This window comes from Rattus norvegicus, chromosome 8 (assembly GCF_036323735.1).
Source record: "Rattus norvegicus strain BN/NHsdMcwi chromosome 8, GRCr8, whole genome shotgun sequence".
Classification (NCBI taxonomy): Eukaryota; Metazoa; Chordata; class Mammalia; order Rodentia; family Muridae; genus Rattus; species Rattus norvegicus.
The window spans coordinates 29,233,960-29,252,035 of record NC_086026.1 but is presented as its reverse complement, the minus strand read 5'-3'; the positions used below and the strand labels follow the sequence as shown (position 1 = coordinate 29,252,035).

The following is an 18,076-nucleotide window of genomic DNA, read 5'->3' as shown; positions in this document are numbered from 1 at the left end:
ACTTGTGACATAAAAATTATTGCTTTAAACTTATAATGAATTTAGGGGGGCTAGTAACAGATAATTAATGTTTAGTGAGATACTAGGCTTAATGGAAAGACATGTAAACAATCCTACTGTTAAAAACAGGAACAAAATAATGCTGTTGTTATTCTTTAAGTCTTCAGTCTTTGACCTGAACTATAGCCTGAAACTTGCTATGAACTTATTAGAATGTAAAAGTGTTTAGAAAATCATGTAACCAATTATCCTGCTATGAGGATTTTACCTATTTGTATGAGGTAACTTTTTTTAGAGACAGGATATATACAAGAAAACAAAAACTAAAGGTTGTTGTTTTTTTTCTGCTTCATCCAGAATGATGGTTTTCTGCATGTGTGAATTTTCTTTTACTTCTTTCATTCTCTTTCTCTTGTTTTGTTTTCTCTTTGGTTCACAAAGAGTTAACAAGTTAACAAGTTCCAAGTCTCTTACCTGGTCAGGTCCACAAAATAGAGACTGGAGCAGGCCCCCTGGCATTTAATTCCACCAGCACTTGGGAAGCATAGGCAGGAAGATTTCTGGGAATTCGAGACCAGCTTGGTATACACAGCAAGTTCTAGACCAGCAGGGCTACCTAATGTGACCATCTCAAAAATATACAAAAAAACCCCAAAACCAAAGAAAGGTCCCAAACAAAACAACAACAAAACCAAACCTGTGAGTATAAAGGAAGATTTCGGAGTCATGTTCCCAGTGTGTGTGTGTGCATGTGTGTGAGTGTGTGTGTGTGTTAGAGAGTGTGTGTGTGTGTGTGCATGTGTATATGCTGTGTGTGTATGTGCGTGTGTGTGTGTGGGTCGGTGTGTGTGGGTGTGCTCTGTGTGCACGCGTGTGTGTATGTGCATGTGTATGTGCGTGTGCGTGTGTGCTCTGTGTGTGTGTATATGCTGTGTGCGTGTGCTGTGTGTGTGTGTGTGTGTGTATGTGTGTGTGTGTGTGTGCTGTGTAACTGCGCGTTCTGGTGGAGGCGGAGGTCAGTGCTGGGGGTCTTCATCGATCTCTTACAGCTTACCTTTTCAGACAGGGTCTTTACCAGTTCAGCTAGACTGGCTGGCCCACAAGCCTAGGAGATCCTCCTGCCTCTGCCTCCCCAGCTGAGTAGTGGCCCTGTGGCTCTTTTACAGGAGTGCTAGGGGATTACACCCAGAGCCTCGGGACTGTATGATGAACACTGTGATGAGCCACCTTCCTCCCAGCCCCTAACTTTAACTTTGAGTCCATCTGGTATTAAAGCATAACAGTTTATCCAAATCTGTATTTGACCCAGTTCTATGTTAGAATTAACAGGAGGCATGCGTGAGTCTGCTCGGTGGGTAACATCACGTGCCTCTGCAAACCTGGTAACCCGAGTTTGATCCCAGAACCAACAGTGAAGAAAAGAACACTCTGCAAAGATGTCCTCTAACTCCTTAAGAGTGCAGACACTCGGTCCCCAGCTCCGAAAAAAAAAAAAAAAAGAAAAAGAAAAAAGAAAAAAGAAAAAAGAGTGCAGACACAAATGCATGTGCACACAATGCTAGGTAAAAAAAAAAAGAATTACAGCAGGCAAAATCAACAGCTACGGTAAATACCTTTTGCAATTAAAATTCATACATCTTCAATCTAAGTGCCTTTCAATTTTTTTCTATTTATTAAATTTTCTATTTTAGGAAATAAAACTGATCTTAACTCCAATATAGGAAAGAGAATAAGTATCATCCAGCTCAACTTATTTTTTGTTTTGATACAGGGTCTCACTATGTATTCCTGACTGTCATGGAACTCAAAGTCCCCAGATTAAAGGTGTGTCACCTAGCAGGTCCATCAGTCTCAGCTTTACATCAGTTTCAGCTTTACAGTGACAGTCTTTTTGTTTATAATGTATTTATTTATTATGTGTGTAAGTACACTGTAGCTGTCTTCAGACACACCAGAAGAGGGCATCAGATCCCATTACAGATGGTTGTGAGCCACCATATGGTTTCTGGGAATTGAACTCAGGACCTCTGGAAAAGGAGTCAGTGCTCTTTTTTTTTTTTTTCTTTTTTCTTTTTTCTTTTTTCTTTTTTCTTTTTTTCAGAGCTGGGGACCGAACCCAGGGCCTTGTGCTTCCTAGGCAAGCGCTCTACCACTGAGCTAAATCCCCAACCCCTGGAGTCAGTGCTCTTAACCGCTGAGCCATCTCTCCAGCCCAGACAGTGACAGTCTTCAGACGCTCTTGCCATTCTGAGATCACTTTTAGCTGCTGTTAACTTTTGAGTACTCTTAAAGGCAGTCAGTGAAGTTGAAGCTCATTTTGCTGGTCACAATGCTTTTATATTTTATCCTTTTTACCTTTGCACTAAAGAAGGTGAGAAAGCAAATCCCTTTCCAAATCAGATGGAGACAGAAGATCCACTCACTTCAGAACCACTGCAAATTATTCTACGATGAGAAATGAAGGCTTTCTAGTTTAACTATGAGGTGAGATTGGCAGTGTTATTCCCTGCAAGCACTGAATTTGTAAGCATCAGGGCATAACTCACAGAACATAAATAATGCACGTCAGGCTGTGCCAGAGCCTGACAAATACAGAGGCAGATGCTCACAGCCAACCACTGAACTGAGAACATGGTCCCCAATGGTAGAGTTAGAGAAAGGAAGGAAGGAACTGAAAGGGTTTGCAACCCCACAGGAAGAACAACAACATCAACCAACCAGATCCCTCAGAGCTCCCAGGGACTAACCCACCATCCCAAGAGTACACAGGGATGGACCTATGGCTCTAGCCGCTTATGTAGCTTGTCAGTCATCAATGGTCCGGTCAAGGCTTAATGCACCTGTGTAGGTAATATCAGGGTGGGGAGGTAGGAGGAAATGGGTGGGTGGGTGAGGGAACACCCTCATAGAAGCAGGAGTATAGAGAATGGGATAGCAGGTTTTCTGGAGGCGAAACTGGGAAAGGGGACAACATTTAAAAATGTAAATTTAAAGGGTTGGGGATTTAGCTCACTGGTAGAGCACTTACCTAGTAAGCGCAAGACCCTGGGTTCAGTCCCCAGCTCGGAAAAAAAAGGGAAAAAAATGTAAATTTAAAAATATCCAATAAAAGAAAAAATGTAAAAAAAAAAATGCATGTCTTTCTCAATCACTTGGATGGGTTTTAGGATGAAGTGAGAGAACTCTATACAAGGCTGAAAACACAGAATCTCCTGCAAGGAGAGACAGCTTGAGGGGTCAGGGCAAGTGTCCTGTCAATAAAGTCCTGCCCCTGCCTGACAAACAGATATGCAGACTCACACCAGCTGTTACGGCATGGAGCTAGGAGATAGGTTTTCCATGCTCCAAAGGGCCTTACTTTACTGCCAAAGGTGAGAAGTGTAGTCTTGTGTGGGAAAACTCTGATAAGGTTGAAATCCACCATTGTCCAGATAGCCTTCCGGAGCTCGGTGTATAGTGCAGCCTCCCTTCGTTGGCAGGGCTCCCCTGTCTCTGACCTCATCCCCTTACCACCCACCTCTACCTGCAGAAAGTCACCTAGCCCTAGTGAGAGGACATGTTCAGCTTCCTTCTCCTGATGAGAACCCATTCCGCTAGCACCTGAGATTCCTGAAATGTTTCCCCGTGCCAATGAGGTATGCGCCAGGAACCCTAAACCTTCATTTAGCCAATGACCTTTGTCCGTCATGGATGTTCCTACGGACAGTCTCCCAGAACTATATTACCTTGAATCACCCCAGGTAAAGTCGATCTGCCTCCCTGCATCTGGCTCTGGTGTCTCTTCTTCCCTGTGTGTAGTCACAGGGCTTCTGATGCCACCCTGCCCCACCCCACCCCACCCCACCCCACCTCAAACTTCTCTGTGGACCAATATCAGCTGATGCTCCCCAAGGGCAGGGAGGGTCATGGTCTTGTTTAGAAGAGACCCTGTGCTTACTTGTAACATTATTATCAGAAGCAAGTCCTTCCACATGTGTAAAGGAGAAAAATCATATAAACCCTTATGTATATATGCAGCCTACATTGAGGTAGAGATGAACTTTCAGCAGGCACTGGACAGAAATCACCTCAGCTACCCTGAGTAACAGCAGCTTCCCTCCTGGGTGCTCAGCTGCAGGAGAGCCAATGACCAGCCTAGGTGTACATGCTGCAAGCAGGGAACAGACACAAAACAGAATTCTCACACATTCAAGCTGTGCCAGAATTGGGAAAAGGCTGTGTTTATCAGAAAATGGCCAGAAATGTCATTTTTCCAGATCATGGCCAGGTTTACTCTAGGCCAGCCTGCCTGTCCTCTCCTCATGACATATATCAAACAGGGGGAGAGGCCTTGCTTTCCCCACATGTTTGGCTTGAGTGGGTAAATCCTCCAGGGACTTAGTACTTGGTAAAAGACAGAAAGCAGCAACTCATCGGCAGGGCCCCTGCTGCAGGGGACGGTCACTGCTCTACTTCCAGGAAGGCTCTTAAAACCCGACTAAACTAAAAGGGGCAACCGTGTTTCTGAAATGTAAAAAGTTTCAATCAGAGGTAACCAGACAAGCCCTGTGTGCTGTCAGCATGCAGGCCATTGCAGTGTACTCAATAAACAGGAAGGCAAAGAGATAAGCAGGGCTTGGGGTATTGATCAGTGACAGAGTACATCCATGTCTAATCCTCAGTACCACACAGACACACACACAGACATGTACACACAGACATACATACACAGACACACACACAGAGACATGTACACACAGACATACATACACAGACACACACACAGAGACATGTACACACCCAGACATACATACACAGACACACACACAGAGACATACACAGACATACATACATACTGACACACACAGATACACACAGATACACACAGAGACAGACAGACACACACACGCACACACACACGCACACAGATACACATACATACTTTTCCATAAGCTGAGAAGGTAAGATGAAAATGTATAAAATAAGAACTGAACAAAAAATTTTCAATCTCCTTTTAATATCACTTAAAATAAGAAAAATAAGAACTCTTAGATATTGCTAGCCTTCTGGGGTGTTACAAAATGGGTATTTCAAAGAACAACAACTCCCACTGTTTAGCAGAGGAAATAGAACCTTGGCATTTACACAGCAGAGCGGGATTTGGCTACCTCCAGTCCAGAGCTGGCCTTGGTGCGCAGGTCTACAACTCATCCTGGAGTCATCGCAGCAGAATCCTCATTTGTCTCTGGAGAGATCGCAATGAAAAGAGACATGATTTCCACCCGCAGCCTACAGAAGTGTTTTAGGAAAATAGTTTCAGGTCTAACATAACCTAGAATTTCAGCTGGATCCTGAGAGCTGGTCTTCAGCAAGCAGAGGTCAGCGGCTCTCCTCCTCTCGTTCTGCAGGTACCCGGTGCCCTAGCTGCTAACAGCCGCGAGGAGCGGGCTCTGCTGCTTAGATGAGGTGTTTCAGCTCAGCATCTGTCAGCTCGTTCACCTCCATGATCTTCTCCAAGTGCTCCATGTACCGGCTGTGATCATGAAGGAAATGTGGGACTCGCATGTTCTCAGTAACTGCCAATTCTTTTAAGCGATCCACATCTTCGTAAGATACCTTTTAAAAAAAAAAAAAAAGGAATCGTTTTTGCAACTACAAGTTACATTTGGAGAGGACCAAGGACATGGAATGAAAGCATGTGCATCTAAGGCAGGGAGGGCAGCACACAGCCCAGCACTCAGGAACTTGGAGACAGAGATAGGCGGATCTGTGAGTTTGGGCCCAGCCTGAACCAGAGTGAGATCCTGCATCAAAACCAAAACCAAAATTCGGTCTGCCGAAATACAAAAACAAACGTGGTTACTTTCCTTTACTACATTAAGTGAAATATTACTTGTATGGCCTCTCATGACTAAGCATAAAAGATGAAGTCTGTATCTGACTTCACACCATCTTGGAACGGTAGGCAGTGACTTCCTGCGTGCTCACAGTGGACTTTTCCCTTTCTGGTGCCTCTGAGAATCCAACTTTGGCCTGAGCAGGCTGGGCACGTTCTCTACCACTAAGCTACATACTCAGGTAGGAGAGACTTTAAACTCAAATAAATCTCTGATTAAATCTAAATAAAAGATAGCTAGGGAGACCAAATCTGAAGAAGGAACGCTCTCATGCTGGCTTCCCGACTCTGTTCACTAAGCTGGCAGACATAATTGGTTCCATTCCCTTGCTTTAACTTTGAATTTTCTAAGCACTTAAAAAGCATTGTGAGCTCTCCCTGCTGGCAGAGGTGCTCTGCTGAGGAGGAACCTGTCCTCACAGCCTGAGATGTGTTACTGTGGCAGCACGGGCAAGCCTTAAGGGATGGCCAGCCTTCTTGGTCAGGATAAGGCTCTCTGCACAGATGAGTTCTGTGAAGGAACTGTAAACCTGGCCGGAAGCCTGTGGTTGAGGAGGTCATAGTCCTAGCTGGGAAGCTACTGCTACTGTTTAGTAAAGGAGGGTGGCTCCTCCCACATCACCTCCTAGATAACCATGTCCGTGCCCACAGGCGAACACTGTTCTCAGCTGTGGCCGGAGCAGTTCCTTCTGCAGTGGGCAGTAGCTAATACAGACACTCATAACCAGTCAAAGTGTCAAGAAGTAAGTGACACTTGAATAAGCAGCCATAAATGTGCCCTCTGTGTCACTCTCCCAGACTCGGGAAGATGGAAGAAGTCAGAATGCAATAGCTGTGGTGTGGGATGCTGAGTTGTTTGCTGAATTCACAGCAGCCACGATGACCGACACATGATCTGAGGCTGGAGGGGAGGGCTCATGAGCCCCACCCCACCCCCAACTTGTAAGCAGTTAACAGTTGATGGCAAAGGAGACATTCTGCTCAGTAGTGTTGCCACCGGTGGGCTGCTTGTGTGTCTATAATCAACCCGACCCACACTCCCATCAGCAACTGTAAAGATATTCGAGTCATTAAAAATAGGTGTGATGTCAGGAATGCTGCCAAACACTTTAACTTTTTTTTTCCCCCCTCGGAGCTGGGGACCGAACCCAGGGCCTTGCACTTTCTAGGCAAGCGCTCTACCACTGAGCTAAATTCCCAACACTGGCAAACACTTTAATCCCAGCACTTGGAAGGCAGACACAGGCAGGTCTCTGTGAGTTCAAGGCCAGCCTGGTCTACACAGGGCTGCGTATCCACATACCCCATGTCAAAACATACAAGCCCATGAAAAGGGGAACTAGTTGCGAAGAGAAAAACTTTTACAATTCTATAAGCTATTTTTCCCTTTAAATTCCAAATCAAGGCTGATCTTATTTATTTTTGAGATAGGGTCTCACTGTGTAGCCCTGGCTGTCCTAGAACTCACTGTGTAGTTCATGTTGGCCTTGAACCCACAGAGATCTGCCTGCCTCTGCCTCCTGAGAGTGGGATAAAGGTGTGCACCGATAAGCCTGGCTTGGCATGGCTGATCTAGAGTAGCCCGCCTTCAGGTCAGCACTCTCCCAGGGTCAGCAGAAGTCTTTCTGAGAAGGAACAGTGGTCATATTGCGCGTCCATCCTCATGGTCTTTAATGTTCATATCATCAAGGTTACTTATCTGTACCCCTAAATGTAACAGAAGTAAGTTTCCGGCTTACTCATTTAAGATGCACATGATAAAATACACGCGTGCATCTTGTCCTGTCACAGCTGGAAGATACTGTGTGGTTTATGAATTGCAGGTGGAAGGCAGCCCTGCTTTAATCAATCTCATGGCAACTTAAAAAAGCACATTGACTCATTTACTGGGGCTGGGTGTCACCACTGAAGGCCACCGGAAGGTCAGAGCATGACCTATCATCCATGCTCCCTGCAGAGCCAGCCCACCAGCCCAAAGGGCAACATTTAAAACAACATTGACTCATTTAACATCTTGGTCTTATTTTGGCAATTTTTATCACAATATTTTAAACCTTTCAACACTATTAAACTTGGTGAAGGAATGTGTGGTCAGTAATCTGATGTTACTACTGTATTTAATTTGTATCACAAACTGCTCATATCAGAAGGTGAACTTGTGAACTCCTGACCTGGGGTGTTACTGCTCCCATTGTTTCCTCTCTTCAGGCCCCCAGGTTCCCTGACACAACAGCATGGAGCCAATTAATCACCTTACAATGCCCTGGGTAGAAAGAGTCAAAGCCCTCTCCCTTTAGATAAAAGACAAGAAATGAGTAGACACAGTAAAAAGTGTATGCCAAAAGCTAAGAGAAGCCAAACTATACAGCTCTGTAAAAAGTGTATGCCAAAAGCTAAGAGAAGCCAAACTATACAGCTCTGTGCCAAACAGCCACGCCGTGAACGCCGTGAATGCAGAACACGTACACTCTGAAGGAAATGAAACATGCTAGCCCAGTGGACACAGAAAGGAAGAGAAAGCCAAACATCCTCTCTGCTGGCAGGGAAATGCTGTAGTGGTTTGGAGAGATCAAACAATCCTTTAAGCAATGTCTGATCAGAGCAAGGCCCTACACTCTAACTCTGAGCTGCAGAAGCCTGGGGCCCAGGGAAGGAGCCCTGGGCAGAACACACGGTGCAGGTGAGGCAGCAAGGGCTGAGCTCTGTGGAGTTCAAGGACAGCCAGGTCTATACAGTGAGTCCTGGGCCAACAGGGATACATAGTGACATCAGGCCTCAAAAACAAAATCAAAGCATGGTGGACAGGCACTCCTCTCGTTAGCACTGAATGCTGCTGGTAACTTTGAGTGAAGCCAATGCTTTTTAACTGTTCCCAGATTCCTAGTACCACTGAGAATGATGCTAAAACTTACTCTACCAGTGCTCAGTAAATGGAGTGGCAGGGGCTAGAAGACAGTATGTCTGATTGCAACAGGGCTTCCTAAATATATATGTATTTTTAACTTTTTCAAGAATGTGCTTAAGTGTTTGCCTGTATGCCTGTATGTACCTGCTGCTTTTAGAGATCAGAAGAGGGTTTCAGATGCCCTGAAACTGAAGTTACAAGTGGTTGTGAGCTGCCATGTGGGTGCTGGGAATCAAGCCTGGTCCTTGGTCAGAGCTGCAAATACTTTAACCACTGACCTACCTCCAGTCCCCACGTGCATTTTTTAAAGGTTTATTTTGTGTATGTGTGCCTGTGCAGATGCATATGCACATGCCTGCTAAGGCCGGAAAAAAGCATAGGTCCCCTGAAGCTGGAGTTCCATGTGGCTGGGAGCCACCCCACCTGAGGTGCTAAGAACCAAGCTTGGGTCCTTTGCAAGAACAGCAAATGCTCTAACACCACAAAGTCATCATCTCTCCCGGTCCCTGGTTCTGGAATCTTTGAAGTCCACTGTTAAGACATGTTGCTTAGAAAGGATTCCTTTCAAATGTCAGCATTTACTGACAAGGTACCTAGTCACTGGAGACCTTGATGGCCACACGTAATGAGATTTGTACTGTATTTTAATTTTACACTAAATTAATTATAGCTGTTTGGAAATGGTATGGTAATGTTAGCGCATACACTTGTTCACAGGAGAGCTTGAAAATTCCAAGTGTCATAGTTACAGCTTCCTTTCAACCACTCTTAGAAAAACATTTGAAAGAAAGGTATTGTGGTGCAGGCCCAAAATTCTAGCACCTGGAAACATTGTCTCAAAAAAAAAAAAAAAAAAAAAAAGTAAGCTTCAGCAGCTAGCTGGAGGCCCTCCTGGGCTCCATGAGATCCTGGTTCACAAACAAGTCAACCCAAAAACAAACCCAAAACTGATTTTTTTTAGAAAAAGATGAACATATAAATAAAGAACATTTTCCCAAACTGTCTAATCCTGTGTCTCCTACTGATTACACTTCCTTCTGTTGTCACCAAAAGAAACCTGTTCCAACTGCACCAAAGTAACAAGCCGTGGCCTTCAGTAGCTTTCTTCACACATGCGGGCCTGTGGTCTGGCCCACTGTTCACGCACCTTGCCCAGGGCAGTCAGCAGGTGAAAGTCTATGGACTCTCTGAATCGAAGGATTTGAAGGATTCCATCCAAGTACACCTGGTCTTTACTGAAACACCCTGGAAGAACCAGAACAATGTTTACTTTCTTTCTCTTTTGATGGATATTTTAAAATATCCTTTCTAGTCCCGATGTTTGCCGTCTAACGTTTATAGAAATATAGAATTAGATGCTAACCATTCTCTTTAACATGGACTAGCTTGTATTTACAATATGCTAGCATTTATTATTTGAGATAGGGTCTTGCTCACTGTGTCACTTTAGCTGTCCTGCACTCACTATGTAGACTAGGCTAGCTTTGAACTCACAGAGACTCACTTCCCTGTCTCATGCTGGGATCAAGCACGGGCCACCGTGCCTGGTCCGTGTTTACTTTTATTCAGTTATCTTCACAACTTAAAATGTAGGATCCCGGAAAGTAACAAGATAGTTCTGATAGTACAGAATCCAGTACTTTGCCTGAAGAACTCCCTTTAACTGTTTTTTTTTTCCTTAAGTGACGACTTCCTCCAAATTAAAGACCAGTACTTAAAATCCATGACATACAAATACCACCCCATGGACACCCACGTGAGCATGAGGGTGAACCCTTGATGGGAGAGGGACTGGGGTGAGAGGGAGGTCTTAACAAGGGCAATATGGTGATGTGGGGATGTTTGAATGTCCTATTTTCCTCGGTGTACTTTGAACAATAGCCCTGCCCTAACTCCATTATAAGGACTGTGACCCTGGACACTATGGCCATACCTGTGACCCCAGGTATTTGGGAGGCTGAGACAAAAGGATCTTAGGGTGGAGATTATCCTGCGTGAAATAATATGATATTGTTTGGCTGATTTTTGTTTTTTAAGATTAATTCATGTACAGTGTTCTGCCTGCATGCTTGCCTGCAGGCCAGAAGAGGGCTCCAGATCTCATTACAGATGCTTGTGAGCCGCCATGTGGTTGCTGGGAATTGAATTCGGGACAAGCAATCAGTGTTCTTAACCTCTGAATGTCTCTCCAGGGTCAGATTGGGGTTTCTTTGAGACTAGGTTTCAAGCTCAGGAAGTGTAAAGTGTTTGCCTCCCAAGCATGAGGACCTGAGTTCCATTCTAAGAACCTGTATTTAAAACCTGTCAATGAACCTGGTTCTCTGTAGCCAGGCTGGCTCTGAACTCATGTCTGTTTCCCATCTCAGCCCGGGGAGTGGGACCGCAGCGTGTGCACTACGCCCAGCTAAAGCTCCAGGTCAGTGTTTACAAGAGGGAGAGTCCGGATTCATCCACACCGACAGGGAGTTCCTAGTCGGCCAGGGCTACCCTCTGAGACCTCATCTCAAAACTCCAAGCACCTCACGTGGTGGGTGTGGCTCGGCTGGTGCGGTGCTTGCCTAGCGACGCTTGCCTAGCGTGCAGGAGGGAGCCCTGGCTTGGACGCCCAGCACTGCACAACCCTGGGACGGTGGTGCACATGGGCATCCTAGAGGATGGGTAAAAGGACCAGAAGTGCACAGAAGTCTGAAGATGATCAACTAAGCAAGTTACAAGATGCCTAACACCATAGTCATCAAGTACTGCAAAGCAAACCCACAAAGGCATACCTTTCCACATCTGCACTGTTCTGTACTATAAGAAGTAGTAATTGCTGCCTTAAAAATGAAAACGACAAATGTGGCAAAGACATGGAGAGGAGCACTGAGCACTGGGATGTAGTGAACCAGCCTGGTCACTGCCGATGCCCCTGAAGCTAAGACAGTCACCCTTGCCTGTTCTACCTCTAAGCAGAGTGGTGGCTTAGGCTTGTAATGCCAGCACTCAGGAGGCTGAGGCAGGGAGATTTCTGTCTGTTCCAGGCCAGGCTAGGCTATGAAGTAAGACTCCGTTTCAAACTCCCACCAAACATCCACTCATAGGTACAGAGTCAAGTGTAAGAAAAACACGCTGTCCGCAAGCCCAGATCAACGTTCACAGCAAGCACGCTACTCCCGAGAGGCTAACATGCATCTGAGAACCAAGTCTACCAACAGCCAAGGGTGAGCCACCCCGGCTACAGCATGGGTCTGAAAGCATCCTGCTGGGTCAGTGGAGTTCTACTGACAGGAATCTCAGCACTCCCTGGCAGAGGCAGGTGGATCTCTCTGAGTTTGAAGCCACCACAGGGTGCATGGTAAGTTCCAAGTCATCCAGGGCTAAACAATGGGGTAGTTTAAAAAGAATTGAAAAAAAAAGTTTCAAGGGGGGTGAACAAAATGGCACTGTGAGCTATGCAGCAAGAGCCTGTTCCCGGGAGACGTGATGCCCTCAAGTCACGCCGTTTCATTATCAGATTCGGGGATGAAAACATGCTGCAAATCACTGGCTAACAACTAAAGTCAGAAGGCCTACCTCGGAGGCACTCTTACCTGGCTGGGACGTGTCAGTCCATCCCCTCTTGGCTCTTACACAATAGTCCCATCTTGTATTTGGGTCCTTGACAAACCTGCCAATATCTTTGAAGAGTTCACAGAAAGACATCTGGCTGGCTTGATAGACTGTGTAGTACAGGAGGGCGGCCCTCCACAGAAAGGGGTCTTTTCTGAACAGGACACTGTGAATGCTTGCCAGTCCTTCCTCCGTAGGGTTGTTTGGCTTTAGCTCGTGTTTTTTGCGGCCAATCCAACTGTTCCAGGGTTGCTGAAGGTTGTTAATACCCCGAAAGTAATGTGTGCCTGCAGAGAAGAGAAGGTATAAATGGTAAGAAATTACATTCTTGCTTTGCTCCATTCCCAAAGAAAATTTGCATTTATCTGGAATATTCTTCCTCAGAGTCCCAAGTGCTAAAGGCTTGTCCCCAACTTGGTGCTCCTGGGTGGTAGATGGACCTTTAAGGTGCAAGGTCAGGTGAAGGTGTGGAGAAGGGGACCATGAGACCCTTCCTATTGCCTTCTCTGCTTTCTTGACCATGTCCGTGGCCACGTGACCCACCATGACTTGCTGCCTTCCAGGCTCAGGGGTGATAGCATCAGCCCACAGGGAGCTGAAACCTACAAAATCATAAGCGAAGAAACATTTTTTAAATTCATTGCTTGGGCTACATGAGATCTTGTCTCAGAAAACAAACAGACAGACAAGCAAATCTCCAAGATCCCAAAGCTTAAAAAGGTCTTTCATGGTTCCTTCCCAGCAAGTGTGCACTCAGGAGCTGAGGATGATCAAACAAAGATCCTGATGACATCTTTTCAGTGTTGCTGGTTACAACTAGTGAGCCCACCTGGGAGCCATTTCAGACTGGGACTCCAGCTACTCCTCCAGCGTCAGAGTCCCTGAATGCACTTCCTTCGCACATCACTCTGGAGCCAGTGAAGGCCAAAGAAAAGAAACTAACTCTTTGGAGCACGACAGAGGGCTGACAACATCCTGTGTCGTGCCTCCCCCGGTTCAGGCCTGTAGTTTTAAGCTTTGCACTAAGTACAGCTTGCTCCTGGTGGAATGAAATCTTTCCTCTGCTTAGAAGGCTCCAGGATCATGAGCCAGACTCCTTGGTAGCCGTAATCGCACAGATACACCTCTATCTAAGAACAAGTCAATAACTTCAAAGGAAACCATTCCGGCAAAGCAAACTATCTCCCAGATAGTTCCACTGGAGAGGCACCCCAAACACCATAACCAATGGCCCCACCGAGGATGAAGACACCAAATTTCCTGAAGACAGGGTTACCACTTCAGGAGGGGGATGACAAGAACCGGAGGGGGAAACAAGGCGAAGTTTAAGGATGGGGCCTCAGTTTACGTCCCTGACAATAAGCTGAAGGCAACCTTGGTCCTGTCCTGAGTGGAGGCCAGAAATGGCGGAAGTTAGCTCTGGTTCCTTGTCTCAGACTAAAACAAACAACACTGATTGGAGGACTGAACAATAGCCAGACCACAGTCCTTTCTGGCAGCAGCTTTGGAACTGGGTTTCTAGATTCTCATGGTAGAATGGTGTCTTAGTTAGGTTTCCTATTGCTATGAAGAGACACCAAGAATACATCTTATGAAGAGAAAACATTTAATTGGGACTGGCTTACAGTTCAGGGGTCTAATCCATTATATAACTGTGGGAACATGGCAGCAAGAAGGCAGACGTGGCACTAGAGGAGGAGCTGAGAGTTCTACATCCAGAGCTACGGCGGTAGGAAGAGAATGTTACACTGGGTATGGCTTAAGTTTCTGAGACCCCAAATCCCACCTCCTAATGACACACCCACTCCAACAAAGCTATACCTCCTAATAGTGCCACTCCCTATGGCCAAGCATTCAAACACGGGAGCCTATGGGAGCCATTCCTACTCAAACCACCACCTTCCACTCCCTGCCCCCACAGGCTTGTAGCCATACATAATGCGGAAATGTATTCAGTCCAACTGTAAAAGCCCCACAGTCTGTAACAGTCTCAAACTTGTTTAAAAGTCCAAAGTTCAAGGTCTCTTCTGAGACTCATACAATCTCTTAACTGTAATCCCTGTAAACTCAAAACGAAAAAGCAGACCACATACGTCCAATAGGGTACACGGTACCATTCCAAAAGTGAGGAAAAGAAACATAATGAGGAAAGATTGGACCAGAGCAAGGCTCTAAACCAGCTAGGAAAACTCCAAATTCTGAATCTCCATATCTGATGTCAAAATGTTCTTTAGATCTCCAACTTCTTTTGGCTTTGTTAACTGCAACACACTCCTCTCTCTTGGGCTGGTTCCACTCCCTGTTAATGGTGGGGTTTTGTTTTGTTTTGTTTTTTGCTTTTGGGGTTTGTGTGTGTGTGTGTGTGTGTGTGTGTGTGTGTGTGGTGGGGGTGGGTTTGGACAGGTATCCATGGCTCTGGCATCTCCAACATCTTAGGGTCTCCAAGGCAATCCAGCCTCCACCTTTCTCTGGGCCTCCATGCAGGGACACCCCTACCACACGCCTGGCCTCAGCAGCCATCTTTAGTCATGGAGGGAGATTCCATAAACCATCTCTTCTATCCTTGGCTCTAAAGCCAAAACCACATGGCTGAAGCTGCCAAGTTCTGTTGGTTGCTGGGGCTAGAATGCCACGTGGCCCCTTCATTCGAATACATCATCATCAGCTTTCTGGTTTTCATGGTTTCCTTTACTGCCTAAACTTGGCTGTCCTGAAACTCCATCAGTAGACCAGGCTGGCCTCAAACTCAGAGATCCACCCATCTGTGCCTCTGGAATGCTGGGATTAAAGGCATGTATCACCACACCCAGCCCTAAACTTCCATTAACTCCTTTTTATAAATCTGAAGCTTAGCTAGGGGAGGCCTTGCCCAGAGGTCACCACTCCCTTCCAATCCATTCACCACCAGGCTTTCTCTAGTCTACTTATCTCCCTGGTCACAGGACTTGGTCGTTCCACCTCTTGGTGTCCCTTTTCTCCTTGGACTGTCTATTTTGTATTTTTCCTTGCTTATTGATCCTTTTCATTATAGATCTTTGCAATAGTGAACACTAATAATGACATAACAGAATCAATACTCTGCTATTTTGAAACTTCCTCTGCCAACCCAACTAATCCAAAACTCTTCACTTTAGCCTTATGTAGTCTTTTCAGACAAAGGCAGCCACATTCTTAGCCAAAAGGTCAGAAGAACAGTCTCTAGCCATTTACAAACATTATTCTCCTTGGAAATCTCTTGAGCTGGGTCCCCACAGTTCAAATTACTCTCACAACTACTGTCTTCCATACTTCTACTAGTATGGCCAATAAGCCCCACCTAAATCGTTAAATTATTTTTCTAATCCAAAGTCCCAAAGACTACATGGGCCTATCACAGCAATACCCCACTCCTGGTACCAACTTCTGCCTTAGGGTTTGTACTGCTATGAAGAGAAACCATGACCAAGGCAGCTCTTACAAAGGTAAACAATTAATTGGGGCTGGCTTACAGTTTCAGATGCTCAGTCCATTATCAGCACAGTAGGAAGTATGGCAGCCTGGAAGCAAACATGGTGCTGGAGAAGGAGCTGAGAGCTCTACATCTGGATCCATAGGCAATAGGAGGAGAATGCCACTTTGGGTATGGCTTGAGCTTCTGAGATCTCAAAGCCCAGCCCCTACCAACATAGTTCCTCCAAAAAAGCCCACACCTACTCCAACAAGGCCACTTCCTATGGCTAAGCACTCAAACACATGAGGCAATGGGAGCCATTCCTATTAAAACCACCACAAATGGGTCTTATCTATTTCCCAATTATAGCCTATCTCCTAAAGGATTGTAGCCTCTATCAGAGGACCAGATGTTACACTCGCAATATAAAGCTATTTCCTCTTGTTCAAGAGAATGGAATATATCCTTGGCCATTGGTGGAGACCTAACTTTTCTTTTCTTTTCTTTTCTTTTTTTTTTTTTTTTGAGACCTAACTTTTCAAGCCACCCAAAACATTAGAGTTGATCTACTTGGGCCAGTCAATTACCTGGCTAGAGGACCACCTTATAGAGAAGTGGATTTCCCTAGCCATGCTGAAGAGATGGAAGAAATAAATATCCCTTAAATAAGATAATACACTTTTCCTTCCCAGAAAGCAAACCTCTAGTACAGTGAGCTATGGAGCAGCTCCTATGGGATGGGTTAATTCTACCTACTTTCTGAGTCTTTAGTTAGAGAAGGGTAACTTTTTTCCCTTTTCCCTGTGTCTTTCCTAAGCATGCATCCCCTCAATTTCAGATGGGGAACTAAAACCAAAAGATGGAAATGACTTCCCAAGACAGTGGTCTCAAATTCTAACTTGAAATGACATGTAGTTCATGTGAAGCTTAACAACCTCATCAATTTTTACTAAATATCACTAAGGAAGAAACCACTCTGAAAGAAAGAATAGCAGGTAACTCCCGACAGTCAAGTGAGTAAGTGCAAGGGTGCCCTACCTATCTCATGCCTCAGCATGCCCTCCAGCCAGTGCTCTCGTGCAGTAGAAATATTGATCGTTAGAGTCGGACATCCGTTTACCACTGTCATGGATGCCCTGGAAAGCAGGTCTTCAGTGAGATGAACTACAATCTGGGCAGCAGGAAGGAAATACATCAACAGGGCTGGTGAGATGGCTCAGTGGGTTAGGGTACTCAAGGCTGTCGATCCAAGCTCTCTGAAAACAACATGCTCCCAGTAACTCCCAAATGTTGTCCCCTTGTCCCATGACTACCATGCACACTGTGGCATGCATGTTCCCACATACATATAAATATATAATTATATAATACACACATGCACACTCATGCATATACACATAAAATGTAAAAAGAGAGGAGAGAAAGTTTTTGCAAAAAAAAATAATGGGCCTATTCATTATCTAATTAAACCGAGGTGATGAAATATGTATCAGTCAAATATGAGCCTCTAATTTGTTCTGCTTTGTTTGCTTTTGAACCTTATCATTTTAACCCTCTGAGAATTTAAGAACATTCACTGGATTGAAAGGAAATGAAGGAGGCTGGTTATGGTAGCACACACCTTTAATGCCAGCACTTGAGAGGCAGAGACAGGAGGACCTCTGTGAGTTCAAGTTCACCCTGGCCAGTTCCAGGACAGTTAGGACTGAAAGAGACCCTGTCTTTAAAAAGAGGAAGGAAGGGGTTGGGGATTTAGCTCAGTGGTAAAGCGCTTTCCTAGCAAGCGCAAGGCCCTGGGTTCGGTCCCCAGCTCTGAAAAATAGAAAAGAAAAAAAAAAGAGGGAGGAAGGAAGGAAGGAAGGAAGAATGGATGGGCAAGAGGAAAGGAGGGAGGGAGGGAGAGAAGAAAAGAAATAAGACAGAAGAAAAGGCACACCAGAGACTACAGAAACTAAAGCAAGAAGAACAAGGTCTAGGCTGCAGAGAGAATTGCGGGCCAGCCTGAGCAACTTAGTGAGATCCTGTATCAACGAAAAAGTAAAAAGAGTGGATAGAGCTTTACAGTAGAGTGCTTGCCCAAGGTCTTGGGCTCAATTCTTGGTGCTTTAAAAGTGGGGAGGGAGTGGCAAGATGGCTCAATGGCCAAAGGTACTTCCCCTGCAAGATGGCAACTCTAGTCTCAGCCTCAGAACCACACAGAACTGGAAAGAACTATCCTGTTCACACACACAGGCACCACAGAAACCTGCACATTGTCAGTGCTGGTTTTGAGACTGAT

At 45.4% G+C, this 18,076-nt stretch overlaps 2 protein-coding genes across 23 annotated transcripts in view; one reads left to right on the top strand and one right to left on the bottom strand.

The window, feature by feature from the left end:
• Positions 1–18,076, top strand: part of Rp9 (RP9, pre-mRNA splicing factor) — a 62,648-nt gene that overhangs the window by 29,176 nt on the left and 15,396 nt on the right. Inside the window, exon 6 of one of the 3 annotated variants that reach the window (XM_039081715.2) lies at positions 1,167–1,643. The exons of 1 other annotated variant lie outside the window; for it this stretch is intronic. In XM_039081715.2, the coding sequence (XP_038937643.1) occupies positions 1,167–1,245 (79 nt within the window). In that variant the 3' untranslated portion in view covers positions 1,246–1,643. Of the gene's footprint in view, positions 1–1,166; positions 1,644–18,076 lie in introns of those variants that run through there. One more of the 3 variants, NM_001108756.1, reaches the window with a different exon arrangement.
• The window catches only part of Matcap2 (microtubule associated tyrosine carboxypeptidase 2), a 49,903-nt gene continuing 36,806 nt past the window's right edge, over positions 4,980–18,076 (bottom strand). For 11 of the 20 annotated variants that reach the window (XM_063265342.1, XM_063265343.1, XM_017595980.3 and 8 more), the window contains 4 exons: positions 16,837–16,969; positions 12,350–12,655; positions 9,928–10,025; positions 4,980–5,595 (listed from right to left, as the gene is read on the bottom strand). In XM_063265342.1, coding sequence (XP_063121412.1) covers positions 5,437–5,595; positions 9,928–10,025; positions 12,350–12,655; positions 16,837–16,969 — 696 coding nt within the window. In that variant the 3' untranslated portion in view covers positions 4,980–5,436. Of the gene's footprint in view, positions 5,596–9,927; positions 10,026–12,349; positions 12,656–16,836; positions 16,970–18,076 lie in introns of those variants that run through there. The other 9 variants (XM_063265346.1, XM_006242702.5, XM_063265349.1 and 6 more) reach the window with 5 other exon arrangements.